This window comes from Hemitrygon akajei, chromosome 13, assembly GCF_048418815.1.
Source record: "Hemitrygon akajei chromosome 13, sHemAka1.3, whole genome shotgun sequence".
Classification (NCBI taxonomy): Eukaryota; Metazoa; Chordata; class Chondrichthyes; order Myliobatiformes; family Dasyatidae; genus Hemitrygon; species Hemitrygon akajei.
Window position 1 is genome coordinate 1,711,159 of NC_133136.1, and position 16,152 is coordinate 1,727,310.

General features: G+C 43.2%; 1 protein-coding gene across 1 annotated transcript in view; it reads right to left on the reverse strand.

Annotated features, from left to right (window-relative positions):
* Positions 1-16,152, reverse strand: part of LOC140737585 (lipoxygenase homology domain-containing protein 1-like) — a 394,473-nt gene that overhangs the window by 23,962 nt on the left and 354,359 nt on the right. Inside the window, exon 43 of the mRNA XM_073064021.1 lies at positions 13,276-13,461. Within this exon, the coding sequence (XP_072920122.1) occupies positions 13,276-13,461 (186 nt within the window). The remainder of the gene's footprint in view (positions 1-13,275; positions 13,462-16,152) is intronic.

A 16,152-nucleotide genomic window follows, 5' to 3' on the forward strand; every position in this document is an offset into this window, starting at 1 on the left:
TAATGCCCTGGTTCATATATTTCATATTTTTACTGTTCTGCTGTATTTGATTTTGGCAGTCCTGTGAGCACTGTTTGTTTTCAACTTATGTTTGGGTTATTGTTGAAGACAAGAGATGAGGAGAAATGTCTGCCATCCAACTAGGATGGTCAAATTGAAAGGGGGGTTTCTTTGGTGAGGGACACTAACGTTGGTTTTGGGGCTTTTGTTCGAGAGGAGCTGAAGATGGACGATGCAGGAGAGCAGAGCTTGTAGGACTCAACCTGGACCGGGACCGTGATTCGATGGAGACAAGGGTGAAATCAACTGGAGAAACCGTGAGCTCCAACTTGTGCACATTACACTGTTTCATTAAACTGGGACCTTTTTTTTTGTTCTTTTGTTGTTTTCTTTACTAACCACTTAGTCAAATTAAGAGTTATAAAGCTAAATCTTTTAATTGTATGTGCTGTACTGTCTGTTATGTCATGGCACTCATTTGTAACAAGGTAACAAATTACACAGCACCCACACAAACAGGGGGTTTGGGGCGGGCTCGTGCCTCAATCTCACATGTTTGGTGGGGCTGGAGATTGTCCTCCCTAGACTTACTCAGCCAAGGAAACCAGTGTGTTTCATATTTATTGTGTGTTTTTTAAATCATTGTGTTTTTTTATTTGTTGTCTTTGTTTGTACTGCATCTCCAGAGTAATAATTACTTCATTCTTGTTTACTGAATGCATGCCAGGGTGTGACGCCTCTTAACAAAGTGGGCAGGTGGGGAAGCCTTGGACAAAGTTCTTGTGTGGGTAGGAGGGACATGTGCCCAGGGATGGTTGAAGTACACCACCAGTCTCTGGGTGGACTTCCTTAGTCTTGAATGTTAAGTCTGGCAATGAGCCAGGCTTCTAAATATCTCCTGGTTGGGTCATATTCAGAAAGATGAATCCCCTCCTCCCCTTCTTACCCCATCCCTGACATACTTAGTTGTTTGCCTGTTCTCCATCTCCCGCTGGTGCTCCTCCCCCCTCCTTTCTTTCTCCTGAGGCCTCCCGTCCCATGATCCTTTCCCTTCTCCAGCTCTGTATCACTTTCGCCAATCACCTTTCCAGCTCTTAGCTTCATCCCACCCCCTCCGGTCTTCTCCTATCATTTCGCATTTCCCCCTCCCCCCACTACTTTCAAATCTCTTAATATCTTTCCTTTCGGTTAGTCCTGACGAACGGTCTCAGCCCGAAACGTTGACAGTGCTTCTCCCTATAGATGCTGCCTGGCCTGCTGTGTTCTACCAGCATTTGGTGTGTGTTGTTGTTTGAATTTCCAGCATCTGCAGATTTCCTCGTGTTTGCTCCTTAGGGTCAGGTTGTTCAGATCTGCAATTGTGGCTGGATAGGGATGCGCCCAGATCAGGTCGGAATTTAATTGCCATTGGTATTGGTTTACCATTGTCATATGACTGATATAGTGTTCATACTGATCAAATCATTACACAATGCATTGAGCCTGAAAAAAGTAAAACAATATTCCATTTAGACTGCAGCAACACCTCATATTCTACCTAGGTAACCTCTAACCTAATGGCATGAACATTGATTCTTCTTCTACTATTTCCCCTCTTGTCCTCCTCCTATTCCCACTCTGGTCTCTTACCTCTTCTCACCTGCCTATCATTTCCCCTTTCCCCCACGGTCCACTCTCCACCCCTATCACAATCCTTCTTCTCCAGCCCTTTCCTTTTTCCACTCACCTGGCTTCACCTATATCATTCCAGCTTGTCCTCCTTCCTCTCCCCTCATAATTTTTGTTCTGTACCTTCCCCCTTCCATTCCAGATGAAGGGTCTCAGCCTGAAATGTCAACAGTTTATTCATTTCCACAGACGCTGCCTGACCTGCTGAGTTCCTCCAGCATTTTGTGTGAGTTGTTCTATCTTTCCTGCATCTGCAGAATCTCATGTTTAAAACAATAGTAATGCAGAATAAACTGTAAAAGCTACAAGAAGTGCAGATAAAGTGCAAGGTTATAATGAGGTAAATTGTGATGACGAGTCTAGCTCATCATACAACAAGTCCATTCGAGAGTCTGGTAACTGCTGGATTGAAGCTGTCCTTGAGCCTTGTGGTACATGCTTTCAAGTTTCTGTATTTTCTGCCCAATGGAAGAGGGGAGAACAGAGTAAATCTGGGATGGGTAAGGTGTTTGATTATGCTGGCGCTTTACTGAGGCAGTGAGAGGTATAGACAGAGTCCATAGAGGGGAAACTGTTTCTGTGAGTGCTTTCTATGGTGCATTGGTAAAAAGTCAATAGTTTAAACTAAGCATCTTCCTGTCCTTACACTCCTTAAAACACAAGAGATTCTTCATCAGCGTCTATAGAATAGAACAAATAGTTGCTGTTTCAGTATTTAAATTTTTTCTGACTGGGTAAGTTAGCTAGGCTCTCCATTGGTCAGGATCAACCATGGATGTTGCATCCAGCTGTTCACTTGACATGAAAACTGTGGCAACTCGATATGGAGAGCAAGCTGTTGCCCATGCAGCAAGCTCCCACTCCCCCTCTCCACATGGCTGATGCATCCATAGGAATGGCAGAGACCAGCACAGTTTGGCACCAGTGGCAGCACAAGAGTTTCCATATGACCATCAGATAGAGGAGCAGGATTAGCCGTGGCAAAGGGGTGGAAAACTTTGTGGTGTTCATCATCGGCACAGGTAAGCAACAGAGAGTTGAATAAACCACTTTTTTACTTGTATAGAATGGCACTAAGCAGTCTGTGGATTTTTGTCTAAAGTGGGCACAAGTAAGACTAAAGATACAGGGCAGAATTAGGCCATTTAGCTCAATGTGTCTGCTCCACCATTTCATAACCATATAACAATTACAGCACGGAAACAGGCCATTTCAGCCCTTCTAGTCCGTGCCAAATGCTTACTCTCACCTAGTCCCATTGGCCCGCACTCAGCCCATAACCCTCCATTCCTTTCCTGTCCATATACCTATCCAATTTTACTTTAAAATGACAATACCGAACCTACCTCTACCACTTCTACTGGAAGCTTGTTCCACACAGCTACCACTCTCTGAGTAAAGAAATTCCCCCTCGTGTTACCCTTAAACTTTTGCCCCCTAACTCTCAACTCGTCCTCGTTTGAATCTCCCCTACTCTCAATGGAAAAAGCCTATCCACGTCAACTCTATTTATCCCCCTCATAATTTTAAATACCTCTATCAAGTCCCCCCTCAACCTTCTACGCTCCAAAGAATAAAGACCTAACTTGTTCAACCTTTCCCTGTAACTTAGGTGCTGAAACCCAGGTAACATTCTAGTAAATCTTCTCTGTACTCTCTCTATCTTGTTGACATCTTTCCTATAATTCGGTGACCAGAACTGTACACAATACTCCAAATTCGGCCTTACCAATGCCTTGTACAATTTTAACATTACATCCCAACTCCTATACTCAATGCTCTGATTTATAAAGGCCAGCATACCAAAAGCTTTCTTCACCACCCTATCCACATGAGATTCCACCTTCAGGGAACTATGCACCATTATTCCTAGATCACTCTGTTCTACTGCATTCTTCAATGCCCTACCATTTACCATGTATGTCCTATTTGGATTATTCCTACCAAAATGTAGCACCTCACACTTATCAGCATTAAACTCCATCTGCCATCGTTCAGCCCACTCTTCTAACTGGTCTAAATCTCTCTGCAAGCTTTGAAAACCTATTTCATTATCCACAACGCCACCTACCTTAGTATCATCTGCATACTTACTAATCCAGTTTACCACCCCATCATCATGGCAGATCTATTTTTCCTCTCAGCCTCAATCTTCTGCCTTCTCCCCGTATCCCTTCATGCCCTGACCAATGAAGCATCTATCAACCTCTACCTGTATTGTCCCGGTACCGAAGAAACCACAACCAAAGGAGTTGAATGACTTCAGACCTGTTGCCTTGACGTCGCACGTGATGAAGACCATGGAGCGGCTGATAATACAGAATCTGAGGCCACAAACCAGGCACACCCAGGATCCTCTTCAGTTTGCGTATAAGGAGAAGGTGGGAGTGGAGGATGCTATCATGTATTTGCTGCACAAATCACTCTCTCACCTAGATGGGGCCAGTTGTGCTGTGAGGATTACATTCCTTGACTTCTCTAGTGCCTCTAACACCATCCAGCCCAAGATCTTAAGGCACAAACTAACGGAGATGGGAGTAGACTCTCACATGGTGGATTGGATAGTGGACTACTTGACAGATAGACCTCAGTATGTGTGGTTGGGAGACTGTAGGTCTGACACGGTGGTCAGCAGCACAGGAGCGCCGCAGGGAACTATATTCTCTCCGGTCCTGTTCACCCTGTACACATCAGACTTCCAATATAACTCGGAGTCCTGCCATGTGCAGAAGTTCGCTGATGACACGGCCATAGTGGGGTGTGTCAGGAATGGACAGGAGGAGGAGTATAGGAAACTGATACAGGACTTTGTGATATGGTGCAACTCAAACTACCTGCGTCTCAATATCACCAAGACCAAGGAGATGGTGGTGGACTTTAGGAGATCTAGGCCTCATATGGAGCCAGTGATCATTAATGGAGAATGTGTGGAGCAGGTTAAGACCTACAAGTATCTGGGAGTACAGTTAGACGAGAAGCTAGACTGGACTGCCAACACAGATGCCTTGTGCAGGAAGGCACAGAGTCGACTGTACTTCCTTAGAAGGTTGGCGTCATTCAATGTCTGTAGTGAGATGCTGAAGATGTTCTATAGGTCAGTTGTGGAGAGCGCCCTCTTCTTTGTGGTGGCGTGTTGGGGAGGAAGCATTAAGAAGAGGGACGCCTCACGTCTTAATAAGCTGGTAAGGAAGGCGGGCTCTGTCGTGGGCAAAGTACTGGAGAGTTTAACATCGGTAGCTGAGCGAAGGGCGCTGAGTAGGCTACGGTCAATTATGGAAAACTCTGAACATCCTCTACATAACACCATCCAGAGACAGAGAAGCAGTTTCAGCGACAGGTTACTATCGATGCAATGCTCCTCAGACAGGATGAAGAGGTCAATACTCCCCAATGCCATTAGGCTTTACAATTCAACCGCCAGGACTTAAGAACTTTTTAAAAGCTATTATTAATGCTTTTTGAGATAGTGATTTAGATGCATATCATATTTTTTACTGAGTTAAGTATTGTATGTAATTAGTTTTGCTACAACAAGTGTATGGGACATTGGAAAAAAAGTTGAATTTCCCCATGGGGATGAATAAAGTATCTATCTATCTATCTAAATATACATAAAGACTCGGCCTCCACAGCTGCCTGTGCCAAAGAATTCCACAGATTCTCCGCTCTCTGGCTAAAGAAATTCCTCCATTCTACAAGGACATCCCTCTATTCTGAGGCTGCATCCTCTGGTCCTAGGCTCTCCCACCATAGGAAACATCCTCTCCACATCCACTCTATCAAGGCCTTTCAACATTCACTATGTTTCAAAGACTAGCTGTCAACCCTCGTTCTTCTGAATTCTCGTGAATACAGGCCCAGAGCCATCAAACACTCTTCATATGACAAGCCATTCAATCCTGGAATCATTTTTGTGAAGCCTCTCCAGTGTCAGCACATCTTTTCCAAGATAAGGGGTCTCGAAACTGCTCACAATACTCCAAGTGAGGCCTCACCAGTGCTTTATAAAGTCTCAACATTAAATCCTTGCTTTTATATTGTAGTCTGTTTGAAATGAATGCTAACATTGCATTTGCCTTCCTCAGCACTGACTTAAACTGTACATTAATCTTTAGGGAATTCTGCATCTTTGCACCTCAGATTTTTGAATTTCCTCTCCATTCATACAACAGTCTACCCTTTAATTTCTTCTACCAAAGTGCAGACCATACATTTCCTGACACTATTCCATCTACCACTTCTCTGCCCATTCTCCTAATCTGTCTAAGCCCTTCTGTAGCTCTCTATTTTCTCAAAGTTTTTGTCCCTCCACGTACCTTAGTATTGTCCAAAAATTTTGCAACAAAGGCCTCAACTTTGTCAAGGTTTGTTAATGTTGTACACTGACGTTTAAACCAGAATTGCAGGAGAATGGGAACTTGAGTGAAGAGGATGTGGAGGCTGATGTTGGTAAGACCTCAGACACAGCTAGGAATCAATAGGTCGAGCATGGTGTGACAAAATTGAAAAAGATGAATACAGGACTGAAGGCGTTGTATTTGAATGCAAGCAATATACAGAATAAGGTAGATGAACTTGAAACACAGTTGCAGATTGGTAGGTATGATGTTGTAGGCATCACAGAATCATGGCTGAAAGATTTTAGCTGGAAACTTAATGTCCAAGGATACACATTGCATTGGAAGGATAGGCAGGAAGGCAGAGGGGGTGACATTGCTCTGTAGGTAAAAAATGAAATTGAATCATTAGAAAGAGGTGACATAGGGCTGGAAGGTGTTGAATCATTATGGATAGAGTTAAGGAACTACAAGGATAAAAAGACCCTGATGGGAGTTGTATACAGACCCCCAAACAGTAGTAAAGATGTGGTCTACAAATTGCAATGGGAGATAGAAAATGTATGCCAAAAGGGCAATGTTACAATAGTCATGGAGGATTTCCATATGGAGGTAGATTGGGAAAATCAGGTTGGTCTGGATTCCAGGTGGGGGAATTTCTAGAATGCCTACAAGATAGCCTTTTAGAGCAGCTCATGGTCGAGCCCACTAGAGGATCAGCTGTTCTGGATTGGGTGTTGTGTGCAATGACCCAAATTTAATTAGAGAGCATAAGGTAAAAAAAAACCATTAGGGACAAGTGATCATAATATTGAATCCATCCTGAAATTTCAGTAGGAGAAGCTAAAGTCAGAAGTATTAGTAATATGGTGGAGAAAAGGGGATTACAGAGGCATGAGAGAGGAGTTGGCCAGAATTGACTGGAAAAGAACACTGGCAGGGATGATGACAGATCGGCAATGGCTGGAATTTCTGGGAGCAATTCAGAAGGCACAGGATATTTTCATCCTAAAGAAGAAGTATTCTAAAGGAAAGATGACACAACTATGGGAAGTTAAAGCCAACATAAAAGCCAAAGAGCATATAATAGAGCAAAGATTAATGCAAAGTTAGAAGATTGGGAAGTTTTCAAAAAACAACAGAAGACAACTAAAAAGGTCATTAAAAAGGTAAAGATGGAATATGAAAATAAGCTAGCCAATAATATTAAAGAGGATATGAAAAGTTTATTCGGATGCATAAAGTGTAAAAGAGAGGCAAGAGTGGATATCGGAGCACTGGAAATTGATGCTGGAGAGACAGTAGTGGGGGACAAGGAAATGGTGGATGAACTGAATTAAGTATTTTACATCAGTCTTCACTGTAGACACTAGCAATATATTGGAAGTTCCAGGTGTCAGGGGTCATGAAGTGTGTGAAGTTACTATAACTAGAGATAAAGTTATTGGGAAACTGAAAGGTCTGAAGGTGGATAAGTCACCTGGACCAGATGGTGTACACAACAGAGTTCTGAAAGAAGAGGCAAAAGAGATCATGGAGGCATTAGTAATAATCTTTCAGGAATCACTAGATTCTGGAATGGTTCCTGAAGACTGGAAAATTGCAAATGTCACTTCACTTCAAGAAGGGAAGGAGGCAGAAGAAAGGAAACTATAGGCCAGTTCGTCTGACCTCAGCGGTTGGGAAGATATTAAAGTCGATTATTAAGGATGAGATCTCCAGCTACTTGGAGGCACATGACAAAAATGCCATGGTCAGCATGGTTTCCTGAAGGAAAAATCTTGTCTGAGAAATCGGTTGGAATTCTTTGAAGAAATAACAAGCAGGATAGACAAAGCCAATTGGTTGATGTTGTGTACTAGGATTTTCAGAAGGCCTTTGACAAGGTGCCATACACGAGGCTACTTAACAAGCTATTAGCCCATGGTATTACAGGAAAGATCCTAGCATGGATAAAGCCATGGCTGATTGGCAGGAGGCAAAGTATAGGAATAAAGGGAGCCTTTTCAGATACACTAGTGAAGTTTAAAAGACCACTAGACAGGTATATAGAGGAATTTAAGGTGGGGGGGGGTTATATGGGAGGCAGGGTTTGAGGGTCAGCACAACATTGTGGACCAAAGGGCCTGTAATGTGCTGTACTGTTCTATGTTCTATATGTTCTTTTCTCGTGGTGTTGCACAAGGGCCTGTTTTGGACTGATTGTTTTTACATTATATGTCAAAGTTTTGGATGATGGAATTTATGGCTTTGTTCCAAAGCTTGTAGATGATATGAAGATAGGTGGAGAGGCAGGTAGTTTTGAGGCTCCTGAAAGACTGAGACAGACTAGGTGAATAGGTTAAGAAATGGAAGATGGATATATAGTGTCAGGAAGTCTATTATCTTTGGTAGAAGAAACTAAAGTGTTGATTATTTTATAAATAAGACTACAAGACATAGGAGCGGAATTAAGCCATTTGGCCCATTGAATCTGCTCCACCATTCAGTCATGGCTGATCCTGTTTTTTTCCCTCCTCAGCTCCACTCCCCAGCCTTCTCCCTGTAACCTTTGATCCCGTGTCCAGCCAAGAACCTATCAAACTCTGCCTTAAATACACACAACAACCTGGCCTCCACTGCTGCCTGTGGTAATAAATTCCACAAATTTACCACCATCTGGCTAAAGAAATTTCTCTGCATCTCTGTTTAAAATGGATGTCTGTCTATCCTGAGGCTGTACCCTCTTGTCCTAGACTCCCCCACCATGTTTATCCTTTCAACATCTACCATATCTAGGCCTTTCAACATTCAAAGAGTTTCAATGAAATCCCTCCTCATCCTTCTAAATTCCAATGAGCACAGACCTAGAGCCATCAAATGTTCCTCGTATGATAACCCTTTCATTCCCGGAATCATCCTTGTGAACCTCCTTGAACCCTCTCCAATGCCAGCACATCTTTTTTTAGATGTGGAAGCTGTTCACAATAGGGAAAGAAAATACAAAAACCTAAGATATAAAGGGACTTGTACAAGATTTACTAAAGGTTAACTTGCAGGTTGAGTCTGTGGTGATGAAGACAAATGCAACATTAGCAATCATTTCAAGACTAGAATATAAAGGCAAGGATGTAATGTTGAAACTTTATAAAGCACTGATGAGGCCTCACTGGTGAGCAGGCAGGGATGAGGTTTTGAAGAAGGAATACAGGGAGTTAGGAAAGAAGTTAAAAAAGCAGGACCTCAAGGGTGGTAATCTCGGGATTGCTGCCTGTGCCACGAGACAGAAGGGGTAGGAACAGGCAGTTATGGAAGATGAATGCGTGGCTGAAGAGTTGGTGCAGGGGCAGGGGTTCAGATTTCTGGATCATTGGGATCTCTTCTGGGGAAGGTCTGTCCTGTACATAAAGGACGGGCTGCACCTCAACTGGAAAGGGACCAATATCCTGGCGGGCAGGTTTGAGAGCTGTCGGGGAGGGTTTAAACTAGTTTGGCAGGGGGGTGGGAATCAGAATGTGAGTGCAGAGATTAGGGTAGAAGGATAAGGGCTTGATGCTATGTGTTCTGAGTTGGTGAGGAAGGACAGGTAGGGGACAAAACATAAATGTAGCCAGTTAGAGGGGTTGAAAAATGTGTCTATTTCAATGCTAGGAGTATCTATATAATACTAAAACTCTCATGCTCTGTGTGTCTGTTTGTGACCTCCAGTTAGCGCAAACGGTGCATTACAGTGGCACTATTTTTGGCTAAATCGACTTAAAATGCGCTAACTTACAGAATGCAGGCAAAATTCATGATTATATATTAGCATAAAATCGTTCATTTGCCAAAATCAACTGTCCTGTTTTGACCCGAGAGCCGATCTGCCATCACGGAAATCAGGACGTGACACCACGACGCATGCATACAGCCAGCCTCAGCAGTGTCTCACAATGCTCACAGAGCCGATTCTACCTTTGAGTGATCGGGCAATTTTTGCAGTGAATAGAGAAGACGAAATCACACAGTATTTGACAGGCAGATATATCGGGCCCTCTGAAGCTGTTGGATCAATACTTGGATTTCCAATTCACGAGAGGGAACCAGCCGTTGTTTGCCTTCAAGTGCACCTTCCCCAACAGCATCGTGTTTTTTTCGAGATAATGCTGCTGTGCAACTGAATGATGACATGGCAAGAACCAGTTTAATGGAATTCATGGATCTTTGCACTAGCGATTCATTTGCAAGAACCCTGTACTATGTAGATTCTACACTTGGGCTAATAAGAGATGGGAAAGAAGGAAAATGGGGAAAAGAGCGGAGGAGTACTCTGGGATTTTTGAAGCAAATGTCCTGGGTCGAGTGTACACAGTTTCTCCATGAAGTGGTAACCTCTACTATTTGAGACTTCTTCTTCATCTCATAAAGGGACCAGTATCTTTCGAATCATTGAAAACACATGATGGAGATATCCTTCCATCATTCAAAGATGTCTACAGAGAGAGAGGATTGTTGCAAGCTGACCATCATTGGCAGCAAACTATGGAAGAAGCAGAGAGAACAAGAATGCCCAGAGCAATGAGAGATTTGTTTGTTGTCTTGCTAACAAACAATCTCTGAAGATTTCTTACAAATGGAGAGGAGAGCTCTCAATGATCCTAATTTCATGATCGATGAGAGGCATCATGGACAAGCTCTTCTGAATTTCCAAGAGAAACTTGAGAACTTGGGCAAAACACCTGAAGAATATAATTTGCCAACACGATAAAATGGTACAATTACTCAAAGTGCTGGCAATCTGGAATTATTGCGTGAACTGCAATACAACAGAGACGAACAGCAGGAATTTGTTTCACAGAAGGAGCCCCTATTGAATAATGAATATGTGTGCGACTGCTTGGAAAGGAATCTCTCTTCAATGATTTTCATTGATGCACCAAGAGGAACGGGCAAGATATTTATCATCAACTTGATCCTTGCTAAAGTTGGGGGAGATGGAGGTGTTACTATTGCTGTAGCATCATCAGGTATTGCAGCAACATTGATGCCTGGTGGTAGGACAGTGTATTCAAGATTCACAAAATCCAAATACACAACATCCACAGCCTCTCACTTGTCAATCTTATTTGAAATTACCTCAAAAAAATTCCAATAGGTTGGTGAGGCAGGATCTTCCCTTCATGAAACCATGCTGGCTTGGGCCTAACTTGTCATGCACCTCGAGGTATTTCATAACCTCGTCCTTGAGGATTGACTCCAATAATTTACCAACTGCTCTGTAATTTTCTTTTTGCTGCCTCCCTCCTTGCTTAAACAGCGGAACTACATTTGCGACCTTCCAGTCCTCTGGAAGCATGCCAGAGTCTATTGATTCCTGGAAGATCATTTCCAATGCCTCCACAATCTCCAAAGCCGCCATCCTTCAGAATCCCTGGATGCACCTCATCCGGTCCAGGAGACTTATCTATCCTTAGTCCATTTAGCTTCCCAAGCACTTTCTCTCTAGTAATCTTGACTGTACCTAATTCTATTTCCTGAGACCTCTGGCTATCAGGTATGTTACTCATTAAGTTCCTCTGCCATCTCTTTGTTACCCATTATAATTTCTCCAGCATCAGTTTCAATTGGGCCTATATTTACCTGTGTCACTCTTTTACTCTTCATATATCTAAAAAAAACTTAGTATCCTTTTTTATGTTAATTGCCAACTTCCTTTCATAATTCATCTTTTCTTTCCTAATGACTTTCTTAGTTTCCTTCTGTAAGTTCTTAAAAGTCGTCCAGTCCTCAGTTTTCCCACTAATTTTTGCTTCCTTGTACACCATCTCTTTTGCTTTTATTTTAGCTTTAACCTCTCTTGTTAGCCACATTTGTGCCATTTTCCCATTCATGATTTTCTTTTTTCTTGGAATATATTTTTCCTGCACTTTCCTCATTTCTTGTAGGAATTTCATTCAATTTTGCTCTATCGTCCCTCCATCTAGCTTACTTTTCCAATCAAATTGGGCCGGTTCCTCTCTCATACCACTGTAATTTCCTTTATTCCACTGAAATATGGATACACCTGATACCAGCTTCTCCTTTTCAAATTAGAAACTGAACTCAATCATATTATGATCACTACTTCCAAGGGGTTCCATTACCTCTAGCTCCCTAATCGCCTCAGGTTCATTACACAGCACCCAATCCAAAACAGCAGATCCCCTGGTGGGCTTATGGACAAGCTGCTCCAAAAAGCCATCCTGTAGGCATTCTACAGACTCCCTCTCCTGAGATCCAGTACCTTCCTGACTTCCCCAATCCACTTTCATATTAAAATCCCCCATAATTATCTTGACATTTTCCTTCTGACAGTCCATAGGGCAGTTGAAGCTGCTGTGCAGGTTGTCTCCATGGTTAAGAAGGCATACGGTGTATTGGCCTTCATCAATCGTGGGATTGAGTTTAAGAGCTGAGAGGTAATGTTGCAGCTATATAGGACCCTGGTCAGACCCCACTTCAATATCCCAAGCACCTTCTCCCTAGTAATAGCAGCTGAATTCCCTTCTGTCCCCTGACACTCTCGAACTTCCTGCATATTCCACAGTGAAGACCAATGCAAAATACTTACTCAGTTCTTCTGCCATTTCCTCATCCTCCATTTCTACCTCTCCAGCATCATTTTTCAGCAGTCTGATATCTACTTTAGTCTTTGTCTAGCTTACCTTCATATTTCATCTTTTCCCCCATGCTTCTTAGTTGCCTTCTGTTGGTTTTTAAAAGCTCAGTCCTTGAACTTCCAACTAAATTTTTACATTATGTGCCCTCTCATTTGCCTTTATGTTTTCTTTCAGTTGTATTATCCTGCCTTTAGAATACCTCCTCTTCTTTGGAATGTATCTCTGCAGCTTCCAGATTGATCCCACAAACTTTAGGTATTGCTGTTCTGCCATTATCCCTGCTAGTGTTCCCTTCCTGTCATCTCTCATGCCTCTGTAATTCCCTTTACTCCACCGTAATAGCAATGTAAACAACACACAGAAAATGCTGGCCTGGCCAGCCAGCATCTGTGGAAAAGAGTACAGTTGATGTTTTGGGCCGAAACCCAAGGGTCTCAGTCTGAAACATTGTCTGATGTTTGGATTTCCAGCATCTACAGATTTTCTCTTCTTTGTAATACTGATACATCTGACTGTAGCCTTCTTACAGGTATTCTACCAATCCCCTTTCTAGGGATCCAGCACCAGTCTAATTTTCCTAATCTACCTGCATATTGAAAATCCCAAAACAATGGTCTTTTTATACAGGTTTCCCAGGCTCAGCATCGACTTACCCTTGTTGTCATGCCATATTCGGACCTTGGACAGGTTTCCCAGGCTCAGCATATCCACAAACTTAAAGACATCCAAAGCTTTCCTCTCAAATTTGTTGGAATTGTTGGACTGTTTCAACGCCAGGGTGCCAGTGTCCCCATTCTCTCCAAAGATGATGAGAAACACATTAGCATCAGTGCCTGCGCCTGTGATTGACAGATCGTAAATTAGTGTAAACTTAATGTAAACTACTGACTGCTGATCAAATGTAACCCCAAAAAATCATAAGACATAAGAGCAGAATTAGGCCATTCAGCCCATCGAGTCTGCTCTGAAATTCCATCATGGCTAATTTATTATCCCTCTCAACCCCATTCTCCTGCCTTCTCTCTGTAACCTTTGATGTCTTGACCAATCAAGGACCGATTAACTTCTGATTTAAATATTCTTAATAGCTTGGCTTCTACAGCTGTCCGTGTACAGCTAAAGAATTCCCACCTCAAAGGGATGTTTTTCTATTTTGAGGCTGTGCCCTCTGGTCATACACTTCTGTAGTATAGGAAGTATCCTCTCCCCATCTACATTGTCCAGGGCTTTCACCATTCAGAAGGTTTTAAATAGATTTCCCCCCCCCCCCCCCAATCCTTCTAAATTCTAGCAAGTACAGTCCCAGAGCCATCAAACGTTCCTCAAATGATAACCCTTTCGTTCCTGGAATCATCCTTTTGTACTTCCCGGAACCCTCTCCAATGCCAGCACATCTTTCCTTAGATGAGGAAACCAAAACTGTTGATAATACTGAAGCTGAGGCCTCACTAGCACCTTATAAAGTCTCAGCATCAAATCCCTGCTCTTGTATTCTAGACCTCTTGAAATAAATGCTACCATTGGATTTCCCTTCCTCACCACCGACTCTACCTGCAAGTTAACCTTCAAGACACTCTCCAAGTCCCTCTGCATCTCAGAGTTTTGGATTTTCTCCTCATTTAGAACATAGTCTGCACAATTATTTCTTCTACCAAAGTGCATGACCATGCATTTTCCAACATTATATTTCATTTGTCACTTCTTTGTCCATTCTCCTAATCTGTCCAAGTCCTTCTGCATTCTACCTGTTCCCATAACACTACCTGCCCCTCCACCAACCTTCGTACTATCTGCAAACTTGGCAACAAAGCCATCTATTCCATCATCTAAACCATTGATACACAGCATAAAAAGAAGTGGTCCCAATGCTGAACCCTGCGGAATACCACTAGTCACTGGCAGCCAGCCAGAAAAGGATCCTTTTATTCCTACTTGCTGCCTCCTACCAATCAGCCAATGCTTTATCGATGCTAGTAACTTTCCTGTAATAGCATGGGCTCTTAACTTGGTAAGCAGCCTCATGTGTGGCACCTTGTCAAAGGCCTTCTGAAAATCCAAATATATAACATCCACTGCATCCCCTTCATCTATCCTACTTGTAATTTCCTCAAAGAATTCCAACAGGTTCATCATGCAAGATTTTCCTTTAAGGAAAGCATGCTGGCTTTGTCCTATCTCGTCTTGTGTCACCAAATATCCATAATTTCATCCTTAACAACTGACTCCAACATCTTCTCAACCACTGAAGTCAGGCTAACTGGTCTATAAGTTCCTTCCTGATACCTTCCTCCTTTCTCAAAGAGTGGAGTGGCATTTGCAATTTTCCGGTCCTCTGGCACCATGCCGGAGTCCAATGATTTTTGAAAGAACATTTCTAATGCCACCACAATCTCTAACACTACCTCTTTCAGAACGCTAGGGTGCAGTTCATCTGGTCCTGGTGACTTATGTACCCTTCGGTCTTTCAGCTTTTTGAGCACCTTCTCCCTTGTAATAGTAATATGGGACGGAATGGGGAAGATGGGAGGGGACAGGACTGGACGGGATGGGGAACGTGCGACGGGACGGAACTGGACGGGGAAGATGAGACGTGACAGGACGGAACTGGACGGGGGAGATGGGACGCGACGGGACGGAACTGGACGGGGGCGATGCGACGTGATGGGATGGAACTGGACAGGGGCGATGTGACGCGACGGGATGGAACTGGATGGGGAGATGCGACGCGACGGGATGGAACTGGATGGGGAGATGCGACGCGACGGGCCGGAACTGGACGGGGAAGGTGTCTTCTGAGGCAGAGCATTCCGCAGATCCACACCTCTCTCGGTGAAAAAGTTTTTTCTCAACTCCATTCTAAATGGCCTACCCCTTATTCTTAAACTGTGACTGGTCCGGATCGGATGGGAATTTGTGACACATTTGTGCACCATCAGTCCACAGACTGTGAAATCAGGAACCTATATTACGAGGAAGGTGCGACGCAACAGGACTGGGCTATATCATCATTATTTTATATATTTTCTGTAATTGTACGTTGTTCTTCTATCATAATTATATGTGGTAAATGTGATGTATTCTAATTGTGACTTGGTATGCCCTTTGCCCAGAACAATGCTGTTTCATTTGGTTGTATTCATGTACTGTGCTCAGTTCGGGTCGCCACACTACAGGAATAATGTGGAATCCACAGAAGGGGTGCAGAGGAGATTTACAAGGATGTTGCCTGGATTGGGGAGCATGCCTTATGAAAATAGGTTGAGTGAACTGGGCCTTTACTCCTTGGAGCGACGGAGGATGAGAGGTGACCTGATAGAGGTGTATAAGATGATGAGAGGCATTGATTGTGTGGATAGTCAGAGGCTTTTTCCCAGGGCTGAAATGGTTGCCACAAGAGGACACAGGTTTAAGGTGCTGGGGAGTAGGTACAGAGGAGACGTTGGGCAAGTTTTTTACTCAGAGAGTGGTGAGTGTGTAGAATGGGCTGCCGGCGATGGTGGTGGAGGCGGATACGATAGGGTCTTTTAAGA